Raw genomic sequence first — 27,933 nt, 5'->3', positions numbered from 1 at the left:
CTGCTCGTCAACAGAGTGTGTCTCAAGCCTGCAGCTTCCAGGGCATGGCCTCCTACTGCACTTGTTTTATCCCCCAACTGCCAGCTCCTGCAAACCTGAGATAACTCATCCAAAAGAATGCTGACTGTGAGCAAGGAATGATACAAAAAATGCACTGCGGGGAAGACAATGTAAGGTTGACTCTGCAAAGACACACAGAATTACTAGTGATTTTTGTCGCTGTAGAATAGGAGTGGTGCTTATCTACTAAGAATATGGATGTGCCACATTGCTATTGCCATGTCAAAGAAACAAGGGATCACGGTTCGATCCCCAGTGCCGGCGGCAGATTAGCCCAGCACCATGTGACTCTGGGCAATAGCCTGCGTAATCTTCCCGACGGCCCCCAGCGCCTAGAGACCCTTACGGATGATGGTTCGCGCTTTACAAATGTGGATCATACTCACAAGGAACCAGGGCACACAGCGTATATAGTGTAACAATGATTCTTGCTGACATTGTATGATAGTTAATAATAAAGAAGCATAATAGCAGTTAACACTGGAAATAGGAAGTCGAAAGAAAAATCATACTCCCGAAACAAAATACTGTTTGCACAAGATAGCTTCTGTATTGAAACACCATATAAACTGCTTTGTCGCCCAAGTGAAACATAGGCACCACCTAACATTAGTGACCAATTACGATATACAACAAGGTTTCTTAGTACATGAAAAGGACCATTTTTTAAAAGAAAACAATCACTCATAACAGGCTTTGTATTATTTTAGAGAGGCTGGAAATGGTTTGTTTGAAATGCAAGCCAATGATGTTCCGACCTCACAAACAATAAGGGGTCTCATCAGGACCTAGCAATGAGGGACCCCCTGATGAGTCACAATAATCATAAGCTATAATAGGTGGAGTGAACACCAAAAAAGTGAGAAAAAGGGGTATTATACTCACAGAGGGCTCAACCGGGCCCCAAGTGAGGGAAGTGATAGGTGGGGATTGAATCTGGCAAAAAGTAGTAGCATGCCAAGTGGGCCTTGTTATGGGCGAAAAGATGTTGAGATACGAAAATGCAAAGGTTGCTATCTGATAGTGGGGCTGCTGTCCAATCAGGTGAGACAGATCTGCCTATGGGTGAGATTCCTTTGTGAAGAATAAACGCACGGGCCACCGAAGTCCGCCTATTGCTGCGGTTGCCTGAAATGACGGCAACTAGTCTAAATGTGAGAGACGCCGAAGTCAGCCTCACAAAGGTGGCATCTGCTGTGAGGCTGACTTTGGCGGCTCTCACATTTAGACGAGGTGCCGTCGTTTCATGCAACCGCCGCGAAGGGCAGACTTCGGTGTAATGAGGAGAAATACTTTTATTTCTCCTTACTACTTCATTTATCTATGTGCATTCTGCAGCACACATAGAGGAATATGCCTTTCAGGATTGTTTTTCTGCAGGAAGGTTCCTCTTTCTGCACAAAAATAATCTTACCTGCAACCCAGACACCCTTGCAACATGGTGGAAGGGTGACTGCGTTGGCACCAGGCGGCCAAAACAGCACCAGCGTAGGGCAAAAGGATTAAATGCGCCATATTCTTTAAAATACGTATTCTTTAAAACACGTTCCTTGTCACGAAGAGCAGCGCAGCAAGGTGATTTACTGCGCTGCTCTCCATAACAATGTCATAAATATGCCCCTCAGGTCCTGCTCTCAGCACAGTTACTCTCCGGACTGTGATTTCTGGGGAGACTTGTCCAACTCCTGCCCATCTTGTGCTTGTTGGACTTTTCACATTTTAGCATTGCCTTTGTTTCTGTGTGCCCTGGATACTTGTAACATTGCTCTTGAGGTTCCAGGACACACAAACCCAGGCACATACATACACTACTAAAGCATTAGGGGCTATAGTTATCAAGGGGTTGCGTTGCTTTTGCACCACGCAACCTAGTGCATAAGCTGCGCAATCCCTGAGATGCAATTTATCAAGCCACGCAAGGCTCCCTTGCGTGGCCCTGAGTGGCTTGATAAATCCAGAGTAATGAAACACAGCGCAAATCGTGTTGCATTACTTTGCTCCAGGGAGGCAGTCCATGGGTGGTGTGTGGGTGTCCCTGTGCAATACCCATGGATTTTGAAGTGTTCCCAGATTTACCGTTACTGGTAGCCCTGGGATTGCGGCAAAAAGTTACGTTTTCCCAGGAGAGGCATAACAAGGAGAAATATATTTCTTTCTAATTGTGTTTTCCTCTTTATGTGTGTGCTGCCTTTTGCAGCACACACAGGAGCAGGAAAATGCCTTAGAGGACTGTTTTCATGCAGGAAGGTGCCCCTTCTTGCACAAAAAAATCCTGCTTGCAACACAGGCATCCTTGCACCATGGTGCAAGACTGCCTGCATTGGCGCTAGGCAGCACATTGTGCGCCAGTGCTAGGAAAAGGCAGGAATGCACCAAATTGTGATAAAGATGGCGCATTCTTTCCCTTTTCCTGTAACGCAGATCAGCAAGGTAACCAGCTGCACTGCGTTGCATTTTGATAAATATGGCCTTAGGTCCCGGACTTTGAGGAGGGGGGGTTATTACAAGGGATATTCCCATGCTAAGTAAGGAGATCTGACACAGGTAGCCACGCTGCCTAATCCTGTGTTCTATAATGCACTGCTTACTCCATCCCCATGTGGTCCTTCCAGGTCGTAAATAGGGATGGGCCAATGTACTTTTTTCAATCCACAGTAAGATGATGCAGCACTGTGGGCAATGCTGCCTTTGACTAATGCAGCTTCTGTGAATTGAAACATGCCGGAATGGAGTTCTTATGCCTCTATTCTTGTTAGAGGCCACGCATTGTAAATTACCTTGATGATAATTACATTAAGGCAATTGCACAAGTCTAGTCCCTGACAGTGCTCTTCAAACCAACTTTCTGAGCAAGGGAGCTTGAGTGTGAGCTTGAGTCTGGCGCCTGCCTGATAGGGGCCAAGAGGACCATGTAGGCAGGCAGGAGTGGTATACAGCCTTGCGTGCTGATGAAGTTGAGTGTGAGCTTGAGTGTGGTGCCTGCCTGATAGTGTGCCAGGAGGACCATGCAGGCAGGATGGTACACAGACATCTGTGCCACGGAAGTTGAGTGTGAGCTTGAGTCTGGCGCCTGCCAGATAGGGTGCCAAGAGGACCATGTAGGCAGGCAGGAGTGGTATACAGCCTTGCGTGCTGATGAAGTTGAGTGTGAGCTTGAGTGTGGTGCCTGCCTGATAGTGTGCCAGGAGGACCATGCAGGCAGGATGGTACACAGACATCTGTGCCACGGAAGTTGAGTGTGAGATTGAGTGTGGCGCCTGCCTGATAGGGTGCCAAGAGGACCATGTAGGCAGGCAGGAGTGGTACACAGCCTTATGTGCTGATGAAGTTGAGTGTGAGCTTGAGTGTGGCACCTGCCTGATAGGGTGCCAAGAGGACCATGTAGGCAGGCAGGAGTGGTACACAGCCTTACGTGCTGATGAAGTTGAGTGTGAGCTTGAGTGTGGCGCCTGCCTGATAGGGTGCCAAGAGGACCATGTTGGCAAGCAGGAGTGGTACACAGCCTTACTTGCTGATGAAGTTGAGTGTGGCGCATGCCTGATAGGGCACCAGGAGGACCATGTAGGCAGGGGTGGTACACCGACATCCATGCTGGGGAAGTTGAGTGTGAGCTGGAGTGTGGCGTCTGCCTGATAGGGCACCAGGAGGACCATGCAGGCAGGGGTGGTACACCGACATCCATGCTGGTGAAGTTGAGTGTGAGCTGGAGTGTGGCGTCTGCCTGATAGGGCGCCAGGAGGACCATGCAGGCAGGGGTGGTACACCGACATCCATGCTGGTGAAGTTGAGTGTGAGCTGGAGTGTGGCGTCTGCCTGATAGGGCGCCAGGAGGACCATGCAGGCAGGATGGTACACAGACATCCTTGCTGGGGAAGTTGAGTGAGAGCTTGAGTGTGGCACCTGCGTGATAAGGCGTCAGGAGGACCAGGCAAGCAGGATGGTACACAGACATCCGTGCTGGGGAAGTTGAGTGTAAGCTTGAGTGTGACACCTGCCTCATAGGGCGTCAGGAGGACCATGCAGGCAGGATGGTACGCAGGCATCCGTGCTGGGGAAGTTGAGTGTAAGCTTGAGTGTGGCGCCTTCATGATAGGGCGTCAGGAGGACCATGCAGGCAGGATGGTACTCCGACATCTGCGCTGGCGAAGCAGAGTGTGAGCTTGAGTGTCCGGGCAATGGATTTACCTTAATGTAGTTATCATTAAGTTAAATTGTTGCCCAGCCTCTAACAGTGCTTTGAAAAAAACTGCTTCCATCTTTGAGTATTTTTTCATAGCATTGAGTAGACGGCAAGTTGCTTTTTCGCTTCGCAGGTGTATAAACACACAGGTGAACTTCCCACGTTTCCAATACAGTACTGCAACTTCGCCCCCTTCTAGTTCTGGTACAGAACCAACAGAGAAGAGGCCAGGGGGAAAGTAGACGAGGTAAGTAAGCCAGGATAGGTCGTTAATCAGAGGAAGGAGTCAAGGAAAGAGCAAGAGGAGAAGCAAAAAGCTTGAGCTGAAGAAATTGGGGCAGGAAGGAGAAGAGTAAATGACAGATGATCAATCCTGCATTAACTCTGAAGCTGCCCTATCAGTTGTCAGGTCCACCAGTAAACCACATCGGGAAAATGTATAACACAAACTGCTAGACAGAGCCTGGTTTCCCCTCTAGCCACTCAATTGTCTCCCACAACCACCATCTGATAAGCATCACTACACCATGAAATATGTCCGGATGATGCAAGTTGCATTATTAGTGCTGTCGGCACCAACTCTTAACAAAAAAGTTGCCAATAATGCTCGCTGTTCGCGTGTTCTTCATTTTACTGATAAATCTGCCACTGTATAAATATGAAGTCATTTTACCTTTGGCGCAATTAACGTTTGAACCATATTTTCTGTACCAAATTCAAACTGAAGCTCTAAGAACCATAGCATCTTTTATTGTCCAATTCACCAATCAGTTCACAAGATGGTAAAGCTTAACTTCTCGCAGTTTTTTTTCAAATTCTATAATGCATAACTTATATTTCTTTGAAATACATCACCTCATTATTCAGCATTGAAGATACTTTGCAGCTCCTACATTCAAGGTGTGATCTACAATAGTAGAGGCTGTTTTCCACATGATTATTAGAGATTATAAGGTAACATAAGGTAGCAGAAAATTTCAAAATATTTGCAGACACGTATATCTAAAAAAAATGCTTGGTAAGGTTACATTAAAAAAACAAGCATTGGCAAAACAATTAGGTCGGCACTGTCTGCCATCATTTTGGCTTTGCCAATACCTGTTTAGTTTGTCATGGCTTTGTAAAATGTTATTGTCGGGAGAGCTGCAGGGCCCTTAACAATATATAAAAACATTGTCCTAAAAAAAAATAAAAAAAATTTGGGCCTTAAAAAGCACCAATTCCTATAATAGCCCAAGGCATTGAAGGGAACTACTTAGTGTGTGAATGTACTCTTTGTGAATATGTTCCTCACAGTCAAGTTAGCCAATGACTTAAGCAGGTTGATCAAAGCCCAAATGCTGTAGTGGGTGAAAGAAAAATGTGACTGACACAGCAACAGACCAATGGATGAAGAGGGCTTGTTGATAGCCTCAATAAGTAAATATATAATCTGATTTTAGTAACATCAAAAGCTCTTGAGTAATGCTAGCCCAAAAAAATAACACTGGAAGACATTTTGGGAGTTTCAGTGTAGAGAACGACCTGTCCTTCTCTGATGTACATTATTCAGTGAGCCATCTGTAGGTAAGCTGTTCTGAGCAGTTCATCCATCCGTCATGAAAAAAGCATATGTTTTTCTTCTTGGAAGGAGGCACAAAAAAGGCAACAATAGGAAAGCAATAGTCTCTGTCGGCAGAATTTGCTTCTACCAAAATCACACTGATAGACAGTTGCTGTTGTCTGTAGGTCGTCATGGCTCTTAGTTTATTTCATCTGGAGTGATGTTCAGGATCACATCTTCATTTCCTCGGCGGACCACAATGGACAGAGTATCACTTCTCTTTACAGCTTCACTCACTTCTTCAGTAGCGGTGACTGTTTTCCCATTGATGCTGATAATGACGTCATGGTCTCGCATGCCAGAGCTAAAAACAATAAAAAACATTTATGTAAGTGAGCATAGTAGTCATCTGGATGTCCTCAGGATGAATCTGCTGATCAAACACAGGGTCCTCATCTTGTGAAAATATTGGTTTGTAACTGTGCAATGTTTAATTCCACTTTAACCCAGAAACGCTCGTCAGATTATACGCTAACAAAATCCTTTGAAGAAAAGGGGCATACCAAGAATATTTTACAGTGACTAAGTTGCTGACAAACCTTTGGAACATACCATGAAATGAAAAAACCTATTTCCTACTGAAGTAAGAAAACTACCACATACCGTTAATACTCAGAAGTAATTGGGTTTGGTGAATAGTCAGTGTTGCAGGGATTCTGTTTGGAAACAGAACTATGCCTGGTATCACAGGACGTCAGAATGTAGGGACTGAGCCACCATACCACATCAGTACCTATGGGCTCAAATCTCAATAGCTCATAGTTTCTTACCTGCCTTCCTAACCTTCCCAGACTAAAATGCTAATTGTTAACCCAGACCAGAGCTCTCTAGTCCCCAGGGGATCTGTGTCAACAGATTTAAATATTTCGCCTTCTCACTCATGCATGTCCATAAAAAACAAAAGAAAGACACAAGGAAAGTTTACAATATTTATTGAAACTATCGTGCTCTTTCATGAAGCAACTGTGCTGCAATTAAAAAACATATACAACTGAGCAAAGTAATCAGCATTAAGAGCAAACCGTATACAATGAATAGCCCTACCATGACGAATGATATATCTGCTTAATCCTATCTTCACTACATGAGCATAGTGATATATCCGTGATCTCTGGGATTAGAACCAGACCCCATACCTGGCATTTTTACTTAGGTGGTCTGCATCTCAGGTTGCGTAAAGCTGGAATGTCTGTTCCAGGACCTTTCCCTCTGCTAGAAATCCTGCTCTCTGTTTTCAAAAGGCAAGTCTCGGTATATATGATAAGAAGTGTCATGTTAGAAAAAAGCAGCTTCACTTCTGTGTTGTGTCTAAATGTTAGACTATGTTTCTGACCGACCACCGAAAAACAGAGCACGGTGTTGTTTGACCTTGTACGAAATGTTCAGACTGAAACCCAGCAAGAAGTCCTGAATAACAAAAACATGTGCAGCTTATTTCTAAAATAATATCATGACACTAAAACAGACGTGTTATTTTGTAACGTAAACATAGCAATGCAGCCGACAACGTGCAGTTAGGCTAAAATAGGGGAGAACTAAGGGCCCTAAAGGGAACTTACTACACCAGCAGAAAGAAAAAGCATATCCCAATTCATACAAACTAGAGGTAGGCTGTAGGGGAGGTTACATTTTGGATTGTTATCCATTTCTAATTGATGGGACTTTCTGCAATCTGTAAGATGGCGTCTTTGCCTCACCTGCTTTTACACTTACAAGTAATCACATTCCCTGTTCCCTGCTTCTCATTCACAAAGGTTAATTCTATTCTCACTATGTTAATTCTATTTTCAGGGGCTTACTATGGAACTACGAGGCAGCCGGGGAATATATGACGTTACACCGCGAGCAAATACCACACGGTAGGTTACAACAAGGACTTTACATCATCTGCGTTGTTACCACGCATGGCATTACATCGCAAGTCGTTTCTACGACTTGCGGTAAATGGTGCGCTGGACTTAGGAACAGTATAAATTACTATTCCTTCTCCAGTTAGCGCAAAAGCAGGGAATGTGTTCGACTTAAAATCCAACACATTCCCTGGTGTTGCACACCATCTAGCTCAAGTCATTGAAACTAATTGCGATGTAATGCCATGCGTGGTAACGCGGATGATGTAATATCTACATTGTTATCAATCCGCGTGGTACTACCAGCGTTGTAAACGCTGTCTCCCGGCAGCCAGAGTCACCTTGCCAAAGTGCTTCAAACCCAGATATGAAAGGGGCATTGTGGTGGCTAAAATAACCTCAAGGTATGTATGGAGCAGCACACTTGGTAATCCTTAACGAGTGATGGTACAACACAGAGGGAGAGCTGACCTTCATGACTGAAAAGTGGGCATGGCTGGGGACCTAATTATTGTATTTCCTAGATGGAGAGACGACCTGTCTTCCTTTCCTACTGGCAACTAAGTAGTATCCTGGGGTTTGAACAGATGCAAATAGAGCTTCGGGATGGACACAAAACCTCATGATAATAAACTCCATTGTGGACGGGATGGTAGCACGTGTACAGTGGGAGCTGACTGGCATTTCCTATCTTGGAGATAATATTGCCGGCACAATGATGAAATCATTCGCAGACCTTAAAACAAATATAATCTACACCAAAGTCAGTTATCAGATACTTGCAGCTTCGCCATGCATTCATACCTTTTGTGAAGGATGTGCTAGAACTGCCTGACTTAAGCCCGGTGGAGGCTGAGGCCCTGGATGAGGAGCTGAGAGATCACAAAATAATATAATCTACACCAAAGTCAGTTTTTCAGATACTTGTAGCTTTGCCATGAATTCATGCCTTATGTAAAGGATGTGCTAGAACTGCCTGAATTAAGCCTGGTGGAGGACGAGGCCCTGGATGAAGAGCTGGGAGATCACAAAATAATGCAGTTTTTTTTGGTCCGGGTGGTTAATGCCCTGGAATCCTTCCCCCATTTGCCGGAGGTATGGGAGCGAGACCTGGGATCCCTCACACATAAGATGCTTAGAGGGAGGCACAGGCCCAGTGTTTAATTTGCAAACCAATAAGTGCCAAGGTCATTGTCAGGAGGCAACTGCAGCCTGCTCCACCCATTCCCCCTGCCTGCACTGTCAATGACAGTGCTGAACACAACTATTAGCACACTCCTATTAGCAATCACACTCCTATAAGTGTGACAATACAGACTATTCCGTACCCCTAAAGCTTTAAGAGTGGTTTGGGTGGCAGGTATTAGTCATTTTAATGTATACTGAATTAATAAACAACTGTTGTTGTGCTTATCTGTAAAACAGACAGGCTGTGCCACCATGTGGCATACTGTCATAAGCATCCGGTGCCAGTGCCCAGCCCCGGAAACCACAAACTCAAATTAAGCACTGCCCAGGCCTCCCCCTGGGAGTCAGCTATAGCTTCACAATTTAAACTCACCCAACTGAAATACTTGCATCAAGCATATTTCACAATGGATGATTGTTGAAGATGGAGGACGGGGTGGTGGATTTGCCGCTCTATTTAAGATGCTTTACACAAAATCAAGACCTTATCCACACAGTCTAGATTTGTGGGGTGGGGAGTACTTCAATCACTGGGTGAGGTGCTGGGTTGGTGGCTCCCCTGAGATTCGAAATTGACTCTCCTACAGATAAATGTGCATCTCAATAGTAACTGGTACAGAATAACTTTATTTGGTTGTGCCTCATGGTCGCAAAGAGAGACATTGCCAAAGCCAGGAAGTGCCCCTTCTCTATTCTCCACCCTCGGTGGAGGGCTGGTGGAAGGGAATGGAGCCCTTGCATGATGTTGGAAAGGCCCATTTATTTGGCAACATGGTGCCCACAGAAATGCCTTCAAACATGGACGGCTGGAGTTCATATAGGGGGATCTCAGTGGAGCCAACTGGAGAGGGGCACTAGTCTTTGGACACTAAAATACGTAAGGAGCAACCCTTGACCTTGACAGGTAGGTCGCTCCCCCCCGCTGCAGCTCCACCAGCGCTTGTGCCCTTGCACCCTTGGTTTTTGCTGCCCATTCCTGGGTGCTGTTTTTCCTCCCCCCCCCGTGCCCACTGCTCACTGTTCTCGCCGCTGCTGTTCCTGCAGCCACGCCCCCTGCATCCATTCGCTAACCCCTGCCTCCCGCCTCTCGCCTCCCAGCTGCTCCTTCCTCCTAGCTCCCCTTAAAATGGCGGCAGCTGCACGGTGAGGAGAGCGACCCTTGATCTTGCCAAGTAGGTCGCTCCCCTCCCGCTTCCGCTCCACCAGCGCTTGTGCCCTTGCACCCTTGATTTTTGCTGGCCATTCCAGGGCGCTGTTTTTCCTCGCCCCCGTGCCCAATGCTCACTGTTCCCGCCGCTGCTGCCCCTGCGGCCCCGCCCCCTGCGCCCATTCGCTAACCCCTGCCTCCCACCTCCCAGCTGCTCCTCCCTTCCAGCTCCCCTTAAAATGGACAATAAAATACGGAAGGAGCAACCCTTGACCTTGACAGGCAGGTCGCTCCCCCCCCGCTGCAGCTCCACCAGCGCTTGTGCCCTTGCACCCTTGATTTTTGCTCCCCATTCCAGGGCGCTGTTTTTCCTCGCCTCCGTGCCCACTGCTCACTGTTCCCGCCGCTGCTGCCCCGCCCCCGCGCCCATTCGCTAACCCCTGCCTCCCGCCTCCCAGCTGCTCCTCCCTTCCAACACCCCTTAAAATGGCGGCTGCGTGGTGAGGAGGGCGAACCTTGACATTGCCAGGTAGGTCGCTCCCCCCCCCCGCTGCAGCTCCACCAGCGCTTGTGCCCTTGCACCCTTGGTTTTTGCTGCCCATACCTGGGCTCTGTTTTTCCTCACCCCTCGTGCCCACTGCTCACTGTTCCCGCCGCTGCTGCCCCTGTGGCCCGCCCCCGCGCCCATTCGCTAACACCTGCCTCCCGCCTCCTGCCTCCCACCTCCTGCCTCCCAGCTGCTCCTCCCTCCCAGCTCCCTTTAAAATGGCGGCGGCTGCGCGGCCGCACCGGTGGTGTGCCGAAGGCAAGCCTGTCTGCGCCCGTCCGCGACTGGACCGCGCCCAGCACCAGAACCCCTGGACCCCGTGAACACCACAAAACCAGACTCCACTATGACGCCAGCAGCCTCCACGCACTCAATGCTGGCCGAAACCACACCTGCTTCCAGGCCAGACCGAAACTGACCCACGGATCCTTCTCCTGCCGCACCTGCAGCTTCACCTGCGACAGAAGCACCAAACCTCTAAAGACTGGACTCAACCACCTCCGCTGCATACTCCTCAACACCCACTCCGCACGCAAACACGCCATCGAGCTCTGGGATCTGCTCGACACCTCCCCCCCCCAATCGTGGCCTTCCTGACCTAGACCTGGTGGAACGACTCCTCGGCGCCCGACATCACCATAGCCATCCCGGACGGCTAAAAGATCACCCGCAGGGATCGCGCCAATGGAACCGGAGGAGGAATAGCCATCGTCCACAAGTCCACCCTTAAGGTAGCCACCCATGCAGACGACACCCTCACCACCGCCGAACACCTGCACTTCCGGATCCACACCGACCCCAACACCACCCTCAGAGGAACACTCATCTACAGACCCCCAGGACCCCGGGTGCAGTTCAGCGACTCCATCGCCGACCTCGCCAGTACTTACGCACTCGCCTCCACGGACTACATCCTCCTCGGGGACCTGAACTTCCACCTCGAGAACAACAACGACGCCAACTCCGCCACCCTGATCGACAACCTCGCCAACCTCGGACTCAAACAACTTGTCACCGCACCCACCCACGCTGCCGGCCACACGCTGGACCCCGTCTTCTCCACAGGCACCCACATCGCCTTCGACTACACCACCGAACTCCACTGGACCGACCACCGCTGCATTCATTTCACCTTCAAGAAACCAACCACACACCACCACACCCAACAGCTTCCTCGCCGCTGCTGGAGAAAATTCACCGAAGACCGGCTGATCACCACCCTCGCCCAGAACCCACCCACCGACCCCACCAACCCAGACGTCGCAGCCCGCAACCTCAGGCAGTGGATTGACGACTGCGCCAACACCCTTGCCCCGCTCAAGAAACCCTCCAACAGCCACACCAGCAAGAGAGCCACCTGGTTCACTGATGAGTTCCAGACCTCCAAACGCGCATGCCAGAAACTGGAGAAATTATGGCTCCACGAACGCACCACGGACAACCACGCAGCCCACAAGGACGCCACCCGCAGAAATCACTACCTCATCAGATTAGTCAAGAGATCCTCCTTCAAAGACCGCTTGGATAACAACGCACACGACAGCAAAGAGCTCTTCAGCATCGTAAAGGAACTCTCCAACCCCAGTGCCAACGCCACGACATCCCGCCCTCACAAGAACTGTGCAACTCACTAGCCATCTTCTTCCACCGCAAGATCACTGACATCCACGACAGCTTCAACACCACGACCGCCCTGACTACGCCAGACTCCACCTCCCCTGTGAACACCACCTGCGCCATCCGCCTGACCTCCTGGTCCAACGTCAACGACGACGAGACACGCAAGGTCATGAACTCCATCCACTCAGGATCTCCGTCAGACCCGTGCCCACACCACGTATTTACCAAAGCAGACGCAGTTTTCGCACCCCAACTACGGAAGGTCATCAGCATCTCCTTTGAAACAGCGACATTCTCGGAAAGCTGGAAGCACGCCAAAATCAACGCCCTCCTCAAGAAGCCCATGGCGGACCCCAAGGACCTCAAGAACGTCCGGCCCATCTCCCTGCTCTCATTCCCGGCAAAGGTCATCAAGAAAATCGTCAACAGGCAATTGGCCCGCCACCTGGAAGACAACAACATCTTGGACCCGTCCCAGTCCAGGTTTAGACGAAACCACAGCACTGAGACAGCCCTCATCGCCGCCACAGACGACATCAGGCACCAACTAGACAACGGCGAAACATCAGCCCTCATCCTCCTGGATCTGTCGGCCGCCTTCGACACGTTCTGCCATCGAACTCTAAAGACACGCCTCCTAGAAGCCGGAATCCAAGAGAAGGCCCTTGACTGGACCACGTCCTTCCTCTCCAGCAGAACCCAGAGTGTCCGCCTCCCACCCTTCCGATCCAAAGCCACCAACATCATCTGCGGCGTCCCCCAGGGCTCATCCCTCAGCCCGACGCTGTTCAACATCTACATGGCCCAAGCACAAGTGGCCCGCCATCACGCCCTCAACATCATCTCCTACGCCGACGACACCCAGCTCATCATCTCCCTCACCAAGGACCCACGCAACGCCAAAACCAACCTCCACGAGGGAATGAAGGCCGTCGCCGACTGGATGAGGAGCAACCGTCTGAAGCTGAACTCGGAAAAGACGGAGGTACTCATCCTCGGACCCACCCCCTCAGCCTGGGAAGACTCCTGGTGGCCGACCACACTGGGAACAGCACCAACACCCACCGACCATGCACGCAACCTAGGATTCATCCTCGACTCCTCCCTCTTCATGTCTAAGCAGGTCAACGCTGTCTCCTCTTCCTGCTACAACACCCTATGTATGCTCCGCAGGATATACAAGTGGATACCCACCGAAAGACGAAGAACGGTGACACAGGCCCTCGTCAGCAGCAGACTGGACTATGGCAATGCACTCTATGCAGGAATCCCAGCCAAATACCTACGACGACTACAACGCATCCAAAATGCCTCCGCCCGACTGATCGTCAACGTCCCCCGCCGCAGCCACATCACCCCCCCACCTGAGAGACCTACACTGGCTCCCCATCGACAAGAGGATCACCTTCAAGCTCCTCACCCATGCACACAAAGCACTCCACAACGCGGGACCAGCCTACCTTAACAGCAGACTCAGCTTCTACACCCCCACCCGCCAGCTCCGCTCCGCCAGCCTCACTCTCGCCGCTGTCCCCCGCATCCAACGAACGACCTCCGATGGCAGATCCTTCTCCTACCTCGCCGCCAACACCTACTCGCCTTCAGAAGACTCCTCAAGACCTGGCTTTACGAGCAGTAGCAGCACCCTCCCCTCCCCTCAGCGCCTTTAGACCCTCACGGGTAAGTAGCGCGCTCTACAAGTACTCTGATTGATTACCTTTGCTCTATGTAAGTGAATCAATGTGGTTTGCCATTGGAGGAAAGTGGGTATTACAGAATATGCTTACGATGTTTTTCATTGCCCATGAACCGTGTAAACACAGTTTTAATTTTAGGTATTATTTCCTTTTCACTGCTTATTATAAAATCTATTTCTTTTTCACTGCATAGTGTAAAAACGCAATAGAGTATGCAATGAAAAAATAAATCAATACAAACTACACCAATGACACACTGTTTGTGGCAAGGAGTATGTGAAACTTGCAAGATGCCTTCACAGTTACCTTTACAAATGCTAATGCTGCATACGAACAACCTAGCATTACCGGAAGTTAGACTGCTGACATCACCACAAGATCAAAGTAGGCATTTTCCTAGGCTGTCTCCCCCCCCCAAAAAAAAACCTCAACAAGCATTAGCAAATCAATAGGTCTGGTTTCCATTTTGAGACCTTTCTAAAACATTGCCTGCTATAGTGGAAAAAAACCAACAACAAAAAACAAGGCTTCTCAGTATATAAAGCATCTATGAGATAAATAATTTAGTGCTTGGTACCTGGATGTCATCCACAGCAATATGTGTATCAAAAGGAAACCCAGGGCCTCAGACCCACTATTCATGATTCCTTTCTCAGTCCATCTCCTTCCTGAGATGTGCCAAGGCCCCTTTCCAGTGACCTCTCTCTGAATCAAAGAACACCCTTTGAAGTATACTGAAGAGCCTGGCCCTCCCTTCCTCCTGTGTGTCCCACTGAGCTCACAGGAATGCAGCAATCTACAAATCTGTCTGGGGGATTCCTCTACCACCTCATGCTCTTCCAGTCAGCCCGAATCTCCCAAAAGAGAACCCAGAATCCTCCATGTATAGTACCATTCACAGGCACAGATACATGTAGCACATGCATATAACACAAATGTACTGCACTGCATTAAATGCTGACCTGATGTAGACCAGGGGTGAATTAAACACATACCTGCAGAACTTTACAGGAGTGATCATGTAGGCCTCACTCAAGCGACAGAAGTAAAATGACCTGTTCAGTTCTAGTAATGCTTGGGGTGCCCCTACTGGTCCAAATGGTCTACAATCCGTAAGTCAGGACTGTGTCATGGCGTACAAGCATGATCCATGTTCACCCGTGACAACAGAAATCAGCACCAGGGATTCAGGCATCATTGTAGTTGGTGGCACTCAGGCAGAGTTACATGTCAATCGACATGCAAGGGACAATTATGTCCCAACAAGGAACTTAATAAATAATTCTTACATGTGATCTGCCATTCATCTTGCACTCAAGCTTCCATTTATCCACACACTGACACAATTATGCATTGACACACTAATCAATGCACAAGAAAACACACAAAAACTCAACAAATATAGGCATGAAAAATGAAAAGAATAAAAGTAGAAAAAGAAAACATGCTGTGACTTAAACCTGGCAGGCTTATGCTTGGATTAAACAACATTGCAGCAGGCGGCCATCTTGTCAAGGTATTGTACAGTGTGTTGTTTTCAAGTTCCAACAAGGCTACCATGTTTAGAAGCAATGTATTCACATTCTTGGAACAGCACAATAATGACACACTATGTACAATAACTTTCACAAGATGGCTGCCCGGTTTGGAAGTAGTGGCCACACAGGATATGGTGCACTGCAGATGAAATGAGTGCCACGTGAGCAGCCTGGTAACACTTTATGCGACCTGCTGTACACCTTAAAAAATGCATGGTAAAAAGAAAAGAGAAGGAATGAAATGAAAGGAGATCTTTAAAAGGATAAAATGGACAATGGAGAGTGACTGACGACAAAACGACTGGTGGCAATGGGGGCTGACCCAAAGCCCTTTAATGTATGTTAATGTATTTTTATATGTATACATTTATTTTTTATGAGTATTTGTATTATAAGACCTTGGTAGATAGCCTTCCATGCCCTTGTAATACGTCTACCTCAGATTATCACAGTGCAAATATTCTACTCCTATAGTTGATATGAGGAGGCATGTAGGAAGGTCGGCGGGTTCGGGTTGGGAGTCAAAGTTGTTGTACATGCTGGTTATCTTGTTACAGAAGAGCTGGTACAGTTTGGTGAAGAAGTTCTGGAAAGGAGTGATGCTGGAGGAGCTTCTAGCCAAGAAGATAAAATCTTCAAAGATGCTGAAGATCTCTTTCTGCTGTTGGTGCTGGTGTCAATGCAGTCTGCGAGCATGGAGTGTTTGGAGGCTTGGAACTGCTGGTGGTAGCGTCTGAGGTCGACTGTGAAGGTGTTCCTGTTCTGGGTCATCCTCCATCTTTGCTCCAGTTATTTGTAGAGATGTTTAGTCACCCTGAGTGTGGTGGATGGCTTGTAGTCTAGATCTTGTAATTGTATTGAATTTCAAGGAGTCTGGTAGGGAGTTGCTGTGTGTGTGTGTCAGTGTTCCAGGAGTTTGGATTCTTCTGAGACCTTGTTCCAGTCTTTGTGGGTGTGTTTAGCAGCGTTAGTTCTGCGATGATGTGGGATGGGAAAGGCAAGTTTGATGAGGGTGTGTTTGATCCAGATGATTGGTGTCAGATTCCCTATCTAGATGTCCCTGAAGGTGGTAAATATAGGGTCCAGTAGGTGTCCTATTGGATTAGGTCAAGGTTTCCCAGGTCTTCGAGCAGGGTGGTTGTGTTTGGGTTGTGTGGTCTCCCAGGTGAACATTTAGGTGTCTGAGGAAGATGAAGGTGCTTAATTGGAGAATGAAGGATAAAACCAAGTCCACGATGGTGCTGGCGGAGTCAGTGCATGGTCTCAATGGTCGTTTGGTGAGGGTGCACCTCAGGGTTATGGTTATGTAGAGGTTGGAGGTAGGGTACTCCATGTTGCTGGGGGTCGCTTCTGAAGTGGTGGTGCAGCTGATGGAGTCCTTGAAAATGATGGTAATTTCACCTTTGGACTTGTTTCATTTTGTGGCGATCTTATAAACTGTGGGGATGGCCATAGTGATGTTGGGGGCCAACTCGGGAGTCAGACAATTTTTATTGACGAAGATATCAGGAGGCGGGAGACTGATAGAGTGTGGCAGGTGGAAGGCAGGAAAGGTAACGAGTGTGATAAGGCCAAAAAAGGGGACAAAGAGCAACAAAAGGCATAGAAAAGGGAGAAAAGAGTGACATGCGGACAAAAAGAGTGGTAAAAAATGTGAGAAGAGCAGTAAGAGTTTAAGAAGAGATTTGAGGAAAAAGCGAGAGAAAGTGGGCAGAGAGAGGAGAGGAAAAGAGCATAGTGATGGAGTGAAAAAAACAAGCAATAAAGGCACAAAAACAGCACGATGGCAGAAAAACAGAAGCAACAAACAAGCAAGCAAACAAAATTGTAAACAAGGCAGAGAGCGAGAAAACAAAACAAACAGAGATAAAAACAACCCGCAATAAAAAATAACAGATCAGAAAGTGGGGAGAGAGGTTAGAGAGAGAGCGAGAGGGGAGAGCAGCTGGAGAGAGTGAGGCAGGGAGCCTTACATACACTGAAGCAGGGTCCGAAAGGGCCTTGTCTGGTCGGAGGACCAGGCTCAAGTAAGTCTACCCTATCCTTAAACAGGGAAAGAGAGGGAGAGGAGGCAACACTAGATTCAGTCATCACTGATGTCATCAACTTATCAAGCTTGAATGGTTTGATTATCTTCAGCATAAAACGTGTTCACCTGCATCGCATTGTCTAACACTGTTCTCACAAGACCTGGAAAATATTTCTGAAAAAAAACCTCCTAATGCTCTAAAGTCTACATTCCACTAATCCATGCAAATCTTAAACACATTAGTCACATTTCTAAGTAAAAGAAATACAATAAGAACATCTATTCATCATTAAACAAATTGCCTCCTACTCTGAAAGAAACAATCATTGAGATGCAGCAAAGACTGCTATACAGAGCAACTTAACCAAAGTAGGCATGGTGGAAAAAATTAGCACCGGTGGTGATTGAAAAACTCCCAACTCCTTTCAGTCATGATCAAGCTCCTGATCCTACACTCTACACAGCAAGAAACATTAACTCCATGGAGCAGCTGACGACATGCCATTTTCTACACCAGGATTCTCCAACCTTTTCGGTAATAACTATTACTACTTATGTTCAATGGAACTGATCGAGAGCTACTAATCTCATTAGTGTTGTAATAGTGACTACATCAGACAAGACTACATTAGTGACCACCCTATGCAAAGTCACTACCGGCAATAACCTCAGTGCATCAGGCATGGTTGCAAGCAGTAATGTATAAAAGGCTTTGTCAATATGGAAAGCCTCAATATGGTATCGCTGAAATGGCTCTGGCACCAAAGTAATAACATTTGTAAAAAGTCTTCCCAATGCCACATTATTTGTTACCCATATATCAGCTTTAAATATATTTTGGAAATTCACCCATTTTAAACCAGATATCAGCTTATGAGTTCTGAAAATAAAAACATTTGTCTCTGCCATACACTCTAAGGGGCAGATTTATGATAACTGGCGCATCCCCAGGGATGCACCAGTTATTTTGCGCCGCTGCTCCGCCACCCATGGTGCGGCGCATTTACAATGCGGCGCACCATGGGGCAAAAACGACACAGATGCGTGACGCATCTGTGCCGTAAAGGTGGCGCATTGCTGGAGTTGCGTCGCAAGCGCGATGCAGCTCCAGCAAGGCTCGGGGGTGCCCCATCTTTACAGTGCTGCGTCAAGACCTACGCCTGCTTCAAGCAGGCGCAGGGTTTTGACGCAGCATTGGCCTGAAAGTGACTGAGTGAAATCTTATAGATTTCACTCAGCCACTTTTGCTAGGCGCACCTGCCCCGGAACGCCCACCCTGCGCCGGAACGCCCACAAGTGGCGCAGGGCTTTACAACGTGACGCATCTGCCTAGATGCGTCACATTGTAAATGGGTCGTAGGGATGCGCCGCGTTTATGCCGCAGTTGCGTGACGCAAACGTGGCGCATTCCCAACATAAATCTGCCCCTAAATTTTAGTATACTTATATTAATTGGGGAAGAGTCGGAACACTGTGGTCTTCCTCTTGTGTGTTTTGACTACACAATTGTAACCATGCTTGCCTCAACCTCGCAAATGCCTAAACCAGGGGTCTCCAACCTTCTATTAGGAGCTACTTCTGTTCAATAAAAATCATCCCGAGCTACTAAAATGTTTTGTGTTGTGATAGTGACCATATCAGTCACGATTACACTAGTGGCCACCCCATACAAAATGGTCAGTAGTGATCACCTCATTGCATCAGTCAGGGCTGCCAGCAGTAATGTAAACAAGGCTTTATCATTTGGATTGCCTCTGTGGGTAATACATAACTGCCATTACTAAAATGGTATCGGTACCAAGGTGATAACATGAGCAATTAGTCCCACCCCCCACACGCTATATGATTTATCACTCAAATATTAACTTTAAATATATTTTGCTAATTCAATCATTTTTCCCCAAACATAAGTTTCTGAAAAAGTTCTGAAATACACATATTTTGATCTTGAATGCATGCTTTTCATTTTTGGTACACATATAATAATTAAGCAAAAGCCTCTAATTCAGTAGGCAGGCTGTACACAGGAGAGCTACTCAGGTGTAGTAGGAGAGCTACCAGTAGCTTATGAGCTACTAACTGAAGAAGCCGGGCCTAAACCATGCATATGCATGGTTAAGGCAGTGCGCAGTCTATCTGCTGGCTAGACGCAAGACAATGAAGATGGAAGCAGAAAGACGCTGCAGGAGGTGAGTGGGGCTGGCGGGGGGTCGGGTTAGGTTTCAGGGCAGTGGTAGTTTAAGGGACAGCGTGGGGTGGGGGGTCAGGGTAGTGTTAGAAAAGGGGAAGGGTTTTAGGCCTTAGGGCAGTGGGAGAGGAATAGGTAGTCAGGGTAGTTTTCAGGGCTGGGAGACAGGGTAGGTTTCAGGGCAGTGGAAGGGGTTGGGGTACTTTATGGGACAGCACATGGGGGTGGACAGGTAGTGTAGGTAAAGGGGCAGGGTTTTAGGCCTTAGGGCAGGGGAAATGGGTAGAGTCAGCGTGGGGTGGGGGGGTTTGTGGTAGCTTTAGTAAAGGGACAGGCTTTTAGGAACAGTGCAGGGGTGAGGGGGCGGTCAGGTGGGGGGGTCGGGGTAGTGGCGAACTTTGCCACACATACCTCTTTATCGTTCATGCCTAGGCCACGAAATTGCATGGTAAAGGAATGCGTGGTTAAGACGCATTTGTGGTTTGGGCTGCGTGGTATAGGCACGCCTGGTTTAACCATGCGTGCTTCTATCATACAACTATATTAATTTGAATAAGTGAAAGCTTATGACTCAGTAGTCTGGGTTGCACACAGGAGAGCTACTTACAGGTACCTGGGGAGCTACCAGTAGCCCATGAGCAACTTGTTGGGGAAGTCTGATCTAATGTAAATGGTGTGGCCATCTTGATCTCATGAATATCTTGGTGGGTGTCAGATATACAGTGGTATGACAATGACATCCAAGATTAGACTTTCTAGATGCGGTGCACTTTTGCCTAAGGGAGACCATAAGGTACTGGAAAGGTTCAAAGAGGCCTCGATTTCCAATAAGAAATAACAGTGTTAGTTTTCATATGTTTTTCTCTCTTATTTCTTTTGTTAGCACAGTTCAGCTGAAATACTGGTGAACAAAAATGCACCCAGAGTATTACCAATGAATCAAACTGAGATGTATTATTTCCATCCATCCATCACTTTTTTGCTGTCTAAATAAGTCTTCTTAAGTAGAATTGTATGACCCCATTTGGTTTCTAAAATGGCTGTGCCAGGGGGACTCAGGAAGTCAAGAGACATCTCCCTGATGAGGTCCAAGGCTGAAACCGGTCGCTGGTTGCTTGTGCTGCCTGGCAGAGGCGACATGCACTATCACTTAGGAGTGCACTCCGCTTGCCAGGACAGAGTTAAGGCAAGGCTGCTTATTGTTGGTCACTGCCAGTAATGGTAAAGATGAGTTAAAATTAACTTGAATGAAATGCACACAAAATGACACCAACTTTAGCATTTCCATTCATCACTGTTCTAGTTCAGAAGTGACATGGCCAATAATTCAGACTAGAATATTTCTTTTGCTGTGGTGTCAAAGCTGATTTGCATACAGATGGGTCCTGTCTGTAACGGCACAGATGCAAGCTGAAATACAGAGAAATACAGTGGCACTAGAATGGGCTTAGTTTGGTTGTTGGCTCAGAGAGTGGTCCAGATTGATCCAAGCATTTCCATCCATCATTTTATTGGCTCCTAGAGTGTCGTAGTGGATCGAATGTGCCCAGGCCTGGGCCCCAAGCAGCCTATGCCACAGGGACCCCAGCTCTACCTCTTTAGTAAAGGTAATCCCTTATAGGGGAAAGGGCCAGCGGCGGCTCCTCCGCTAAGGCAGAGGAGCATCGCCCCACTGCTCTCAGAGCAGCTCAGAAAGATTAAATACAATTATAATAAGATGATGTTATCATTTTATTTTTCCATACTGGTTCAGTTCTAGGGGCTGGGCAGGTCTGGGTTGTCCGGAGCAGGGAGAGGCGGGGTGGCCACTCTCTTAAGTTTGCATGACAGCTTGGCCGGCTGCCTTGGGCCTGCCAAACAGTCATGCGCACTCAGCATGTTCTACACCGGCTGTATTGCACATACTGGGTGGAGATCATTCATGTGCTTCCAGTCCCTATCTGAGCACCGAACCATGGCACTCAGACCGATCAAGACGCTGCTGTCATGCTGGTGCCAGCAGTATCTTTATTGGTCAGTAGAGCCTGGAAGCTTATGTGCTTCCTGCTTCGTCGTAAGAAGAAGGACGGAGGAGCGGCAGCATGACCGAGGTAAGTGCAATTTTTTTTTCATTCATGAAGATTACCAATAGGCCATTCAGGCATTTATCAGCACGGTCATGAGTGGCTAAACTGTATGTGTGATGCCTGGGTGTATGTTTGACGTCCCCTTGGAATGGAAGTGATGGTGGCAATTTCTCATGAGTTTCCACAGGTGCTGTTAATATAGACACAGGCCATGCCAGTTTTTACACATTGTTCCCACTCTTATGAAAGTACAAAGTGCATTGCAGCTTTTATGGCATTGAAGTGTGAGTGTATTAGCAGTGAATGGTAAAATCATTGGTTTACTCTTTAACCGTTATGAAGCACAAATTAGTTTGTGAGCTTATTAAATATATGTTTTCCTTCCCGTGTTTGGTGACTCCACGTTCTTACCCTGCTGCAGCAGTTCCTGGTATCACTTCAAATACATAAACACCAGAGTTCACGTCGGGGAAATCCTTATCACGAATTTTAAGTTCACGGATGAGACTGTAAAAAACAGAGACACATTTAAAATCTTAAAGTTCAAAATACAATATAATTATATTTCAGTTTTCTGTTTGAAATGAACATCTGTGTTGAATATAAAAATCTTATTTTTTTTATTACCATCTTATAAAGTGCAGATCAGCCAATTAGAATGCTTCGTTCGCAGGCAAAAACTGACAAGGGTCGGGTTAGCTACTTTCTTCAATCGTATACTTATTTGAAAATATTCAGTAAAACTTTCAGTGTTAAAGCACTTCACAAATAGTGAAACATTGATGTTTTCTAAAACATGACATATATAAATCGAAAAATGACAGAACTTAATTGCATAATAAAGAATATATACATCACTGTGAGAAGTGTGGTGTATTATATGGTATGGTTGTGTGATCTTAACATGTAATACACTCACAAAACCATATTGGGTCCTCTAGCTCATCCCTGAGTAGTGGTGGCTTCCAGCACCAAGGCGTAACCATAGGAACTAGTGTAGAGCATTTAGAAGAATCAAACAATGAAATAAGAAAGTCACACAACACAAAAGAAATCCGACACCACTTTATAAAAATAGATGATATTTTTATGAATTTTTAGACACCAAGATGACAAAATCCACCAGAGGGTTCAAGAGATTTATATTTTTAAGTAAAACGTAGATCTCAAGTATTTAGTCTAAAGTGCAAACAAGCACTGGTAACTTAAAAGTTTACAGACCTTTGAAAAGATTGAAAGAGTTGTGCTCAGCTAGTTCGACCTCAGTTCAATGACGGATTTCGACAGGGAGAAGGTCAGAGGGCCCAATAAGGAGTAGATGGACAGTTACCTAGTGACCAATGCAGTCTCAAGTCCAGATTCACACTTTCCAAAAGAGAGCTATAGGCTTCAAAGGAATGGTCCTGATGCTGGTGATGCAGGATGCTGAGGCTGCTGAAAGATGCTCTGGGTGTTGTGCGGTCAACATTGTCAGTTCACAGGTAAGGTGGTGCAACTTTGGACGCAGGACTCGGACTCCCTCACTTTACTCTTTGAGCCAGTAGAAGTCCAGCTGTGGCTGGGCAACCGATCTCCGGATACAGCGGGTTCAGCAATATATTTTGATCTTTGGTGAGGGCTAGTGTCCTTCTTTGGTGACGAATCCACACTCTGATGACTCTTCAGAGTCTGGCAGAAATGGGTGCAACTTTTGAGTTTGGGTTGGAGATCTTCTTTGGTGCATGTTGATGGTCTGTGGAGATTCCTTGCGAATGGCTACCGACTGGCTTGAAGAGGCAACTTCAGCTGTGGACTACACACCAACAGGAAAACCTGCTTAGCCACTGGTCTGTTCTCTCCATTCCCGCTGCTAGCCTGCCTACCTAAACAAAGGGGCTGCCTTTACAGGAGTGTGATCACAGTTTGCCCTCCAAAGGAGGCTTTCCCTTTGAAGCTCCCTTTTTGGGCCAACACCCTGTTTGACTTCCTGTCAGGCGGTGGTAGCACCTCCCTATGTAGCAGGCTTCTATTGTTCCTGCTCCTGGGAAGTAGTTGCTTTCCACTACTCACCAGGAGGGCAGAAGGCTGCAACCAACTGCTCCCCAGGAGGGCAGAAGGCTGTCTGCTGGTCAGAAACTGTAAAGGCAACTAGATAAACTGGGCAACAGTTTGGCAACTTTCCAAAAGTTGGCTTCCTCAAAGGTGAGTGGTTGAAAAGTTTCAGCATTTCATCAGTCATTTTGTTGTGTTTGCTATGTTCACCCTTATTGGCCAAGGATATTCCCGGACATGGGTTCCTTGCTCGCTGTGCCACTGAATTCAAGCTAACCTGGCTAATGAGGAGTGACACCCCAAAAAACGGTCCCAGGATGCTTGTTTGTGGTCCAGGGAGGACCTGGCCTGACAGTTCGGGCTGGACTGTTCCCAGGAGGAGAAGGGGCAAGACTGATTTGCATATGGCTGGGTCCAACCTGGGGTGGCATAGTGAGCAAAAGAATGATGGATTGAACCCAGATCTCTTCACTGGTGGAGAGTGGTTGAAACGTTTCAGCACTCCTTCCATCATCTTGTTGTTTTTGCTTCAATAGTCACAAAGCACTTGAGCAGAAGTGTGCAGTCTAATTGTACAATACCTGTTGCTTCTACTTTGAACAGAAGGATAGAACGAACACAGTCTTGCATTAACCTATCCTAAATCACTGTCCTAGGGCTTGCCTTGATGCCTTGCTACTGCATTACTTCAAGTGATGGTGCCTCGTCTGCGGTTTACTGGCAAAAACACTAATGATCTCTGAAGAATGATCATTAAAAATGTTTAGGCAATTCATGTTACCGATTTAGCTCCTATGTACATTTCACTTTTATTTAATTGTGCATCGCCTGTTTCCAGCATGTTGTGTTTGTGTTTTTTGGTACAGCATATTACTGTTATTTAATACACAGTTTGAACTGAATTGCCGCCAAGTCTTTATAAAGGCCATGATCGAGAGCTCTAGAGTTGAGGCTGAAGGCAGTTTGAGTTTCTATCAGTGCCTGTCAAGTGGGTTCAAAAGGTATTCAGAATACATGGTCATCCAATACTTGGCTTCTCTGCAGAGTGCACAGAGCAATGGAAACATATTCTAGTTGAAATTGCAATTCTATGTAAATATGTGTTAAAGAGGTACACAGTTGGCAAAATTGTAATGAGGTGAAGTAAAAGAAAATGCAGTGCTATCAGGTGAGCGGGTGCGCTGTGTGTTCTTTGAGCTGCTCAAAGTGTGACCAGCATACGAGAAAGTGCTTTCAGAAGAAAGTGAAAAGAGGGTGTTTAACTGTAAAGTGATGAGGCATAAGATATGCAGATGGATGAGGTGTGTAGAGAAAAAGGGCAGACATGTCTAACAAACAGTGCCCATAACCGGCATGACTAAGACATTCTGAAGATAAATACTCCTTCCACAGGCCTCAGTAATATTTTATTCACAGTCTCACAATTTCAGAATTGAAGCATTTTCAATATTAATTATTTACATAAAAATCATTATTCATTTATCTAAAACAGCTAACACCCATTGGCAAAGCCAATAGTCCTGGCTGGTTTTAAGTGTATATCACTTGTTGCGTTACATATCTGGATGCAATAACCGAAAGCTCAGAGAGGAACCAAAATACTGGTCGGATGGCACACTATGGTAATCACAGAAATGTAATTTTCATGTTTAAGCCACATCCCTTTTCCAGACTGCAACTTTTTTCATCCAACTTAAAGCCCTGTGTGCATATATTTCTATATGGCCGCTTGCAGGCAACAGCATTAGGTGCTACCCCAAGCCTGGTTAGAGCACACACAGTGCAAGACATGACAAGCACACACTTTTAAGGGCCTTAAGGTCTTTTACTGTACAATTTGCACACTGCTGTAACTGACATAGTGACTACATAGTATGGACTGCTGACTTGAATGGGAAAATAACTAAAATCCCACACTACACCAATGTGCTATGAACCTTCATAATTACAATTACTTTTAAATTATATTTATTTCTGTATCAGGAGAAAGTACAAACTGTACTCATTGTAAAATCCTTGTGAGTTCTGATTTTCAACCAGACAGACATAAATGTGGAATGTTTTAAATTAAGTGGCGTATTTGAGCACAGAAAAGCAATAAATGCAGGATCATCTCTGCGAGCAATGTCCAAGAAAGACAAATACTAGGCTGCTGTGGTAAGACAGGCCTCTAGGGTTAGGATGGTCCAACCTTGGACATGCTTTACTTTGGCTAGACCGTCATTCCAAGTCTGCAGGAAGATCCCATTGTGCCCACCCCCCTATGCTGTGCCATCCATTGTGTGTCCTCTACTTTTTGCTTTATATCTCTCCTGGCCTTGTGTTCCCTCCCCCAAGTGACTCTAAACACTATGGGCTTCAATTATGAGGTTTTATAGGAGGGCAGTGCAGCAGGCCTTCCTACTGCGCTGCCCTACAGCAAAAGAAAAGGTCAGGAATGGGGCGTACCTATCAGATACTGTGCATTCCTGTCCATTTCCCCTGTGCCGGCGCACAATGTGCTGCCGTGCGCCAACGCAGGCTCCTTTGCACTATGGTGCTAGGGTGCCTGCGTTGCGGGAATGAATATTTTTGTGCAGGAAAGAAAACCTTCCTACACAAAAACAATCATAAGAGGTTTATCCTCTTCCTATGTTTGCTGTAGAATGCAACACACATAGGAAAAAGAAAAACTAGGATAAATAAAGATATTTCTCCCCGTTGCGCTTCCCTTACGCCTTCCCTGGGGAGGAGTACGTTTTTGGCAGTGCCTCCGATTTATGATTTCTCGTAAATCTGGGGCAGTTTCAAAAAGCCATGGATGCTGCCAGAAACGCCACCAGCAACACCCATTGCATGCCCCTTTAACACAGAAAACTGCGTTGAAAGGGAACGATATTTACGAGGCAGCATTAAGCCTCCACTTACTATTAACCTTCGGATGTGCACACCACTATATAGACTTGAGCTATATGCCCTGAATTTGGTTGTTGTTTAGCCTGGCCCGGAGTTTGAGGCATACGGAATTGTTGCCCTTAAGTCGTTTCCCTCACCCTTGTCCTGAGGAGGCCTAAATGTCTTCATAGGCCGAAACACGTCCCCGTCGACAGATTATTATAAAATGAGTCTGATGAAGTATTTTTTTGATTTAGTTTGGAAATATTTTGTGCTCAATAATCTAGATTAAAGTTCTGGAGAAATTTAGAACCAATTGTGTAGATAAGACTACCTTGAAATGTATTCCCTGTATGGAATAGGGAAAAACTTTTCTTTTTCAACGAATTGGGTGTAAGGAACCTATGATTTGTTGTGAATATCTTGTGATTTGTATATAATTGTTGTATGTGTATATATTATATGTATATAGTCTGAAAATTATGATGAAATGAATAAGATTACGATAATTAAATTTGGTAATCATGTGTACTTGGTATGTGATTGTTTTTCTTGTTAAAATTGAATGTAATGAATGATAGGACTTTGCACTGACAATAGAGGAATATACAGTCCCCTATTAAATAGTGAAATTTATATATTCTTTCCTCCTTGCCACTTTCGAGTTTCCTGGTGGCGCAAGGGGCTGCATATATGAGGCCCTATGTCATTTCCTACCTATCTTACCCCTTCTTGGGTCCCACCTAACACGATCTGTGCCCATTCCTATTCCCCGCTCTTCATCACTCTCCTGTCCCTATCTTGGTACTTCCCTGTGATCCCCTATGTGTTCCCTTTGTCTTTCCTTATGCTTTGTCCCACATCTGTTTCTCTGCCTCTCCACTCTGTGTGAAACGGAACGGAATATGGAGCGATGACTACAATAAGTTACAGCTCCACTGCAAAATAAACGGCTGTATCGCTAAAGTATTCGTATTAAAGCAACTGATTTTTTATATATTTATTATTATTCACACCAATGTTATCACGAAAGACATCATTTTATTTGTTGTGTCAACTAAAATGTTTCATAAATATGCTTCCAGTGTCCGAATTTGTAATCGACGCATAAATAAGAATGCTTTGCGACTACTGAGTGCTAATCACTCCTATAACCAATTTTCTCTTTTTCATTTGGTATGCAAATATATATTTTTCAGAGAAAGAAAAACGAGCTGGTAGTACTGTTTTATAGGAAAAATATAATTGCTGGTGGGAAATTAGAGCACAAGGTCAAGGGTTTAAATTTACCAGGCTTTTCATAATGGCATAAACC

At 46.4% G+C, this 27,933-nt stretch overlaps 1 protein-coding gene across 1 annotated transcript in view; it reads right to left on the bottom strand.

Annotated features, from left to right (window-relative positions):
• Positions 1–4,974: 4,974 nt before the first annotated feature.
• The window catches only part of LOC144791715 (serine protease HTRA1-like), a 543,465-nt gene continuing 520,506 nt past the window's right edge, over positions 4,975–27,933 (bottom strand). Inside the window, exons 8-9 of the mRNA XM_078666481.1 lie at positions 22,125–22,220; positions 4,975–6,147 (exon numbers count right to left, since the gene is read on the bottom strand). Of these exons, the coding sequence (XP_078522607.1) occupies positions 5,982–6,147; positions 22,125–22,220 (262 nt within the window). The 3' untranslated portion in view covers positions 4,975–5,981. The remainder of the gene's footprint in view (positions 6,148–22,124; positions 22,221–27,933) is intronic.

Source organism: Lissotriton helveticus, chromosome 11 (genome assembly GCF_964261635.1).
Source record: "Lissotriton helveticus chromosome 11, aLisHel1.1, whole genome shotgun sequence".
Classification (NCBI taxonomy): Eukaryota; Metazoa; Chordata; class Amphibia; order Caudata; family Salamandridae; genus Lissotriton; species Lissotriton helveticus.
The sequence above is the reverse complement of the archived record's forward strand: the minus strand, read 5'-3'. Positions and strand labels throughout refer to the sequence as shown.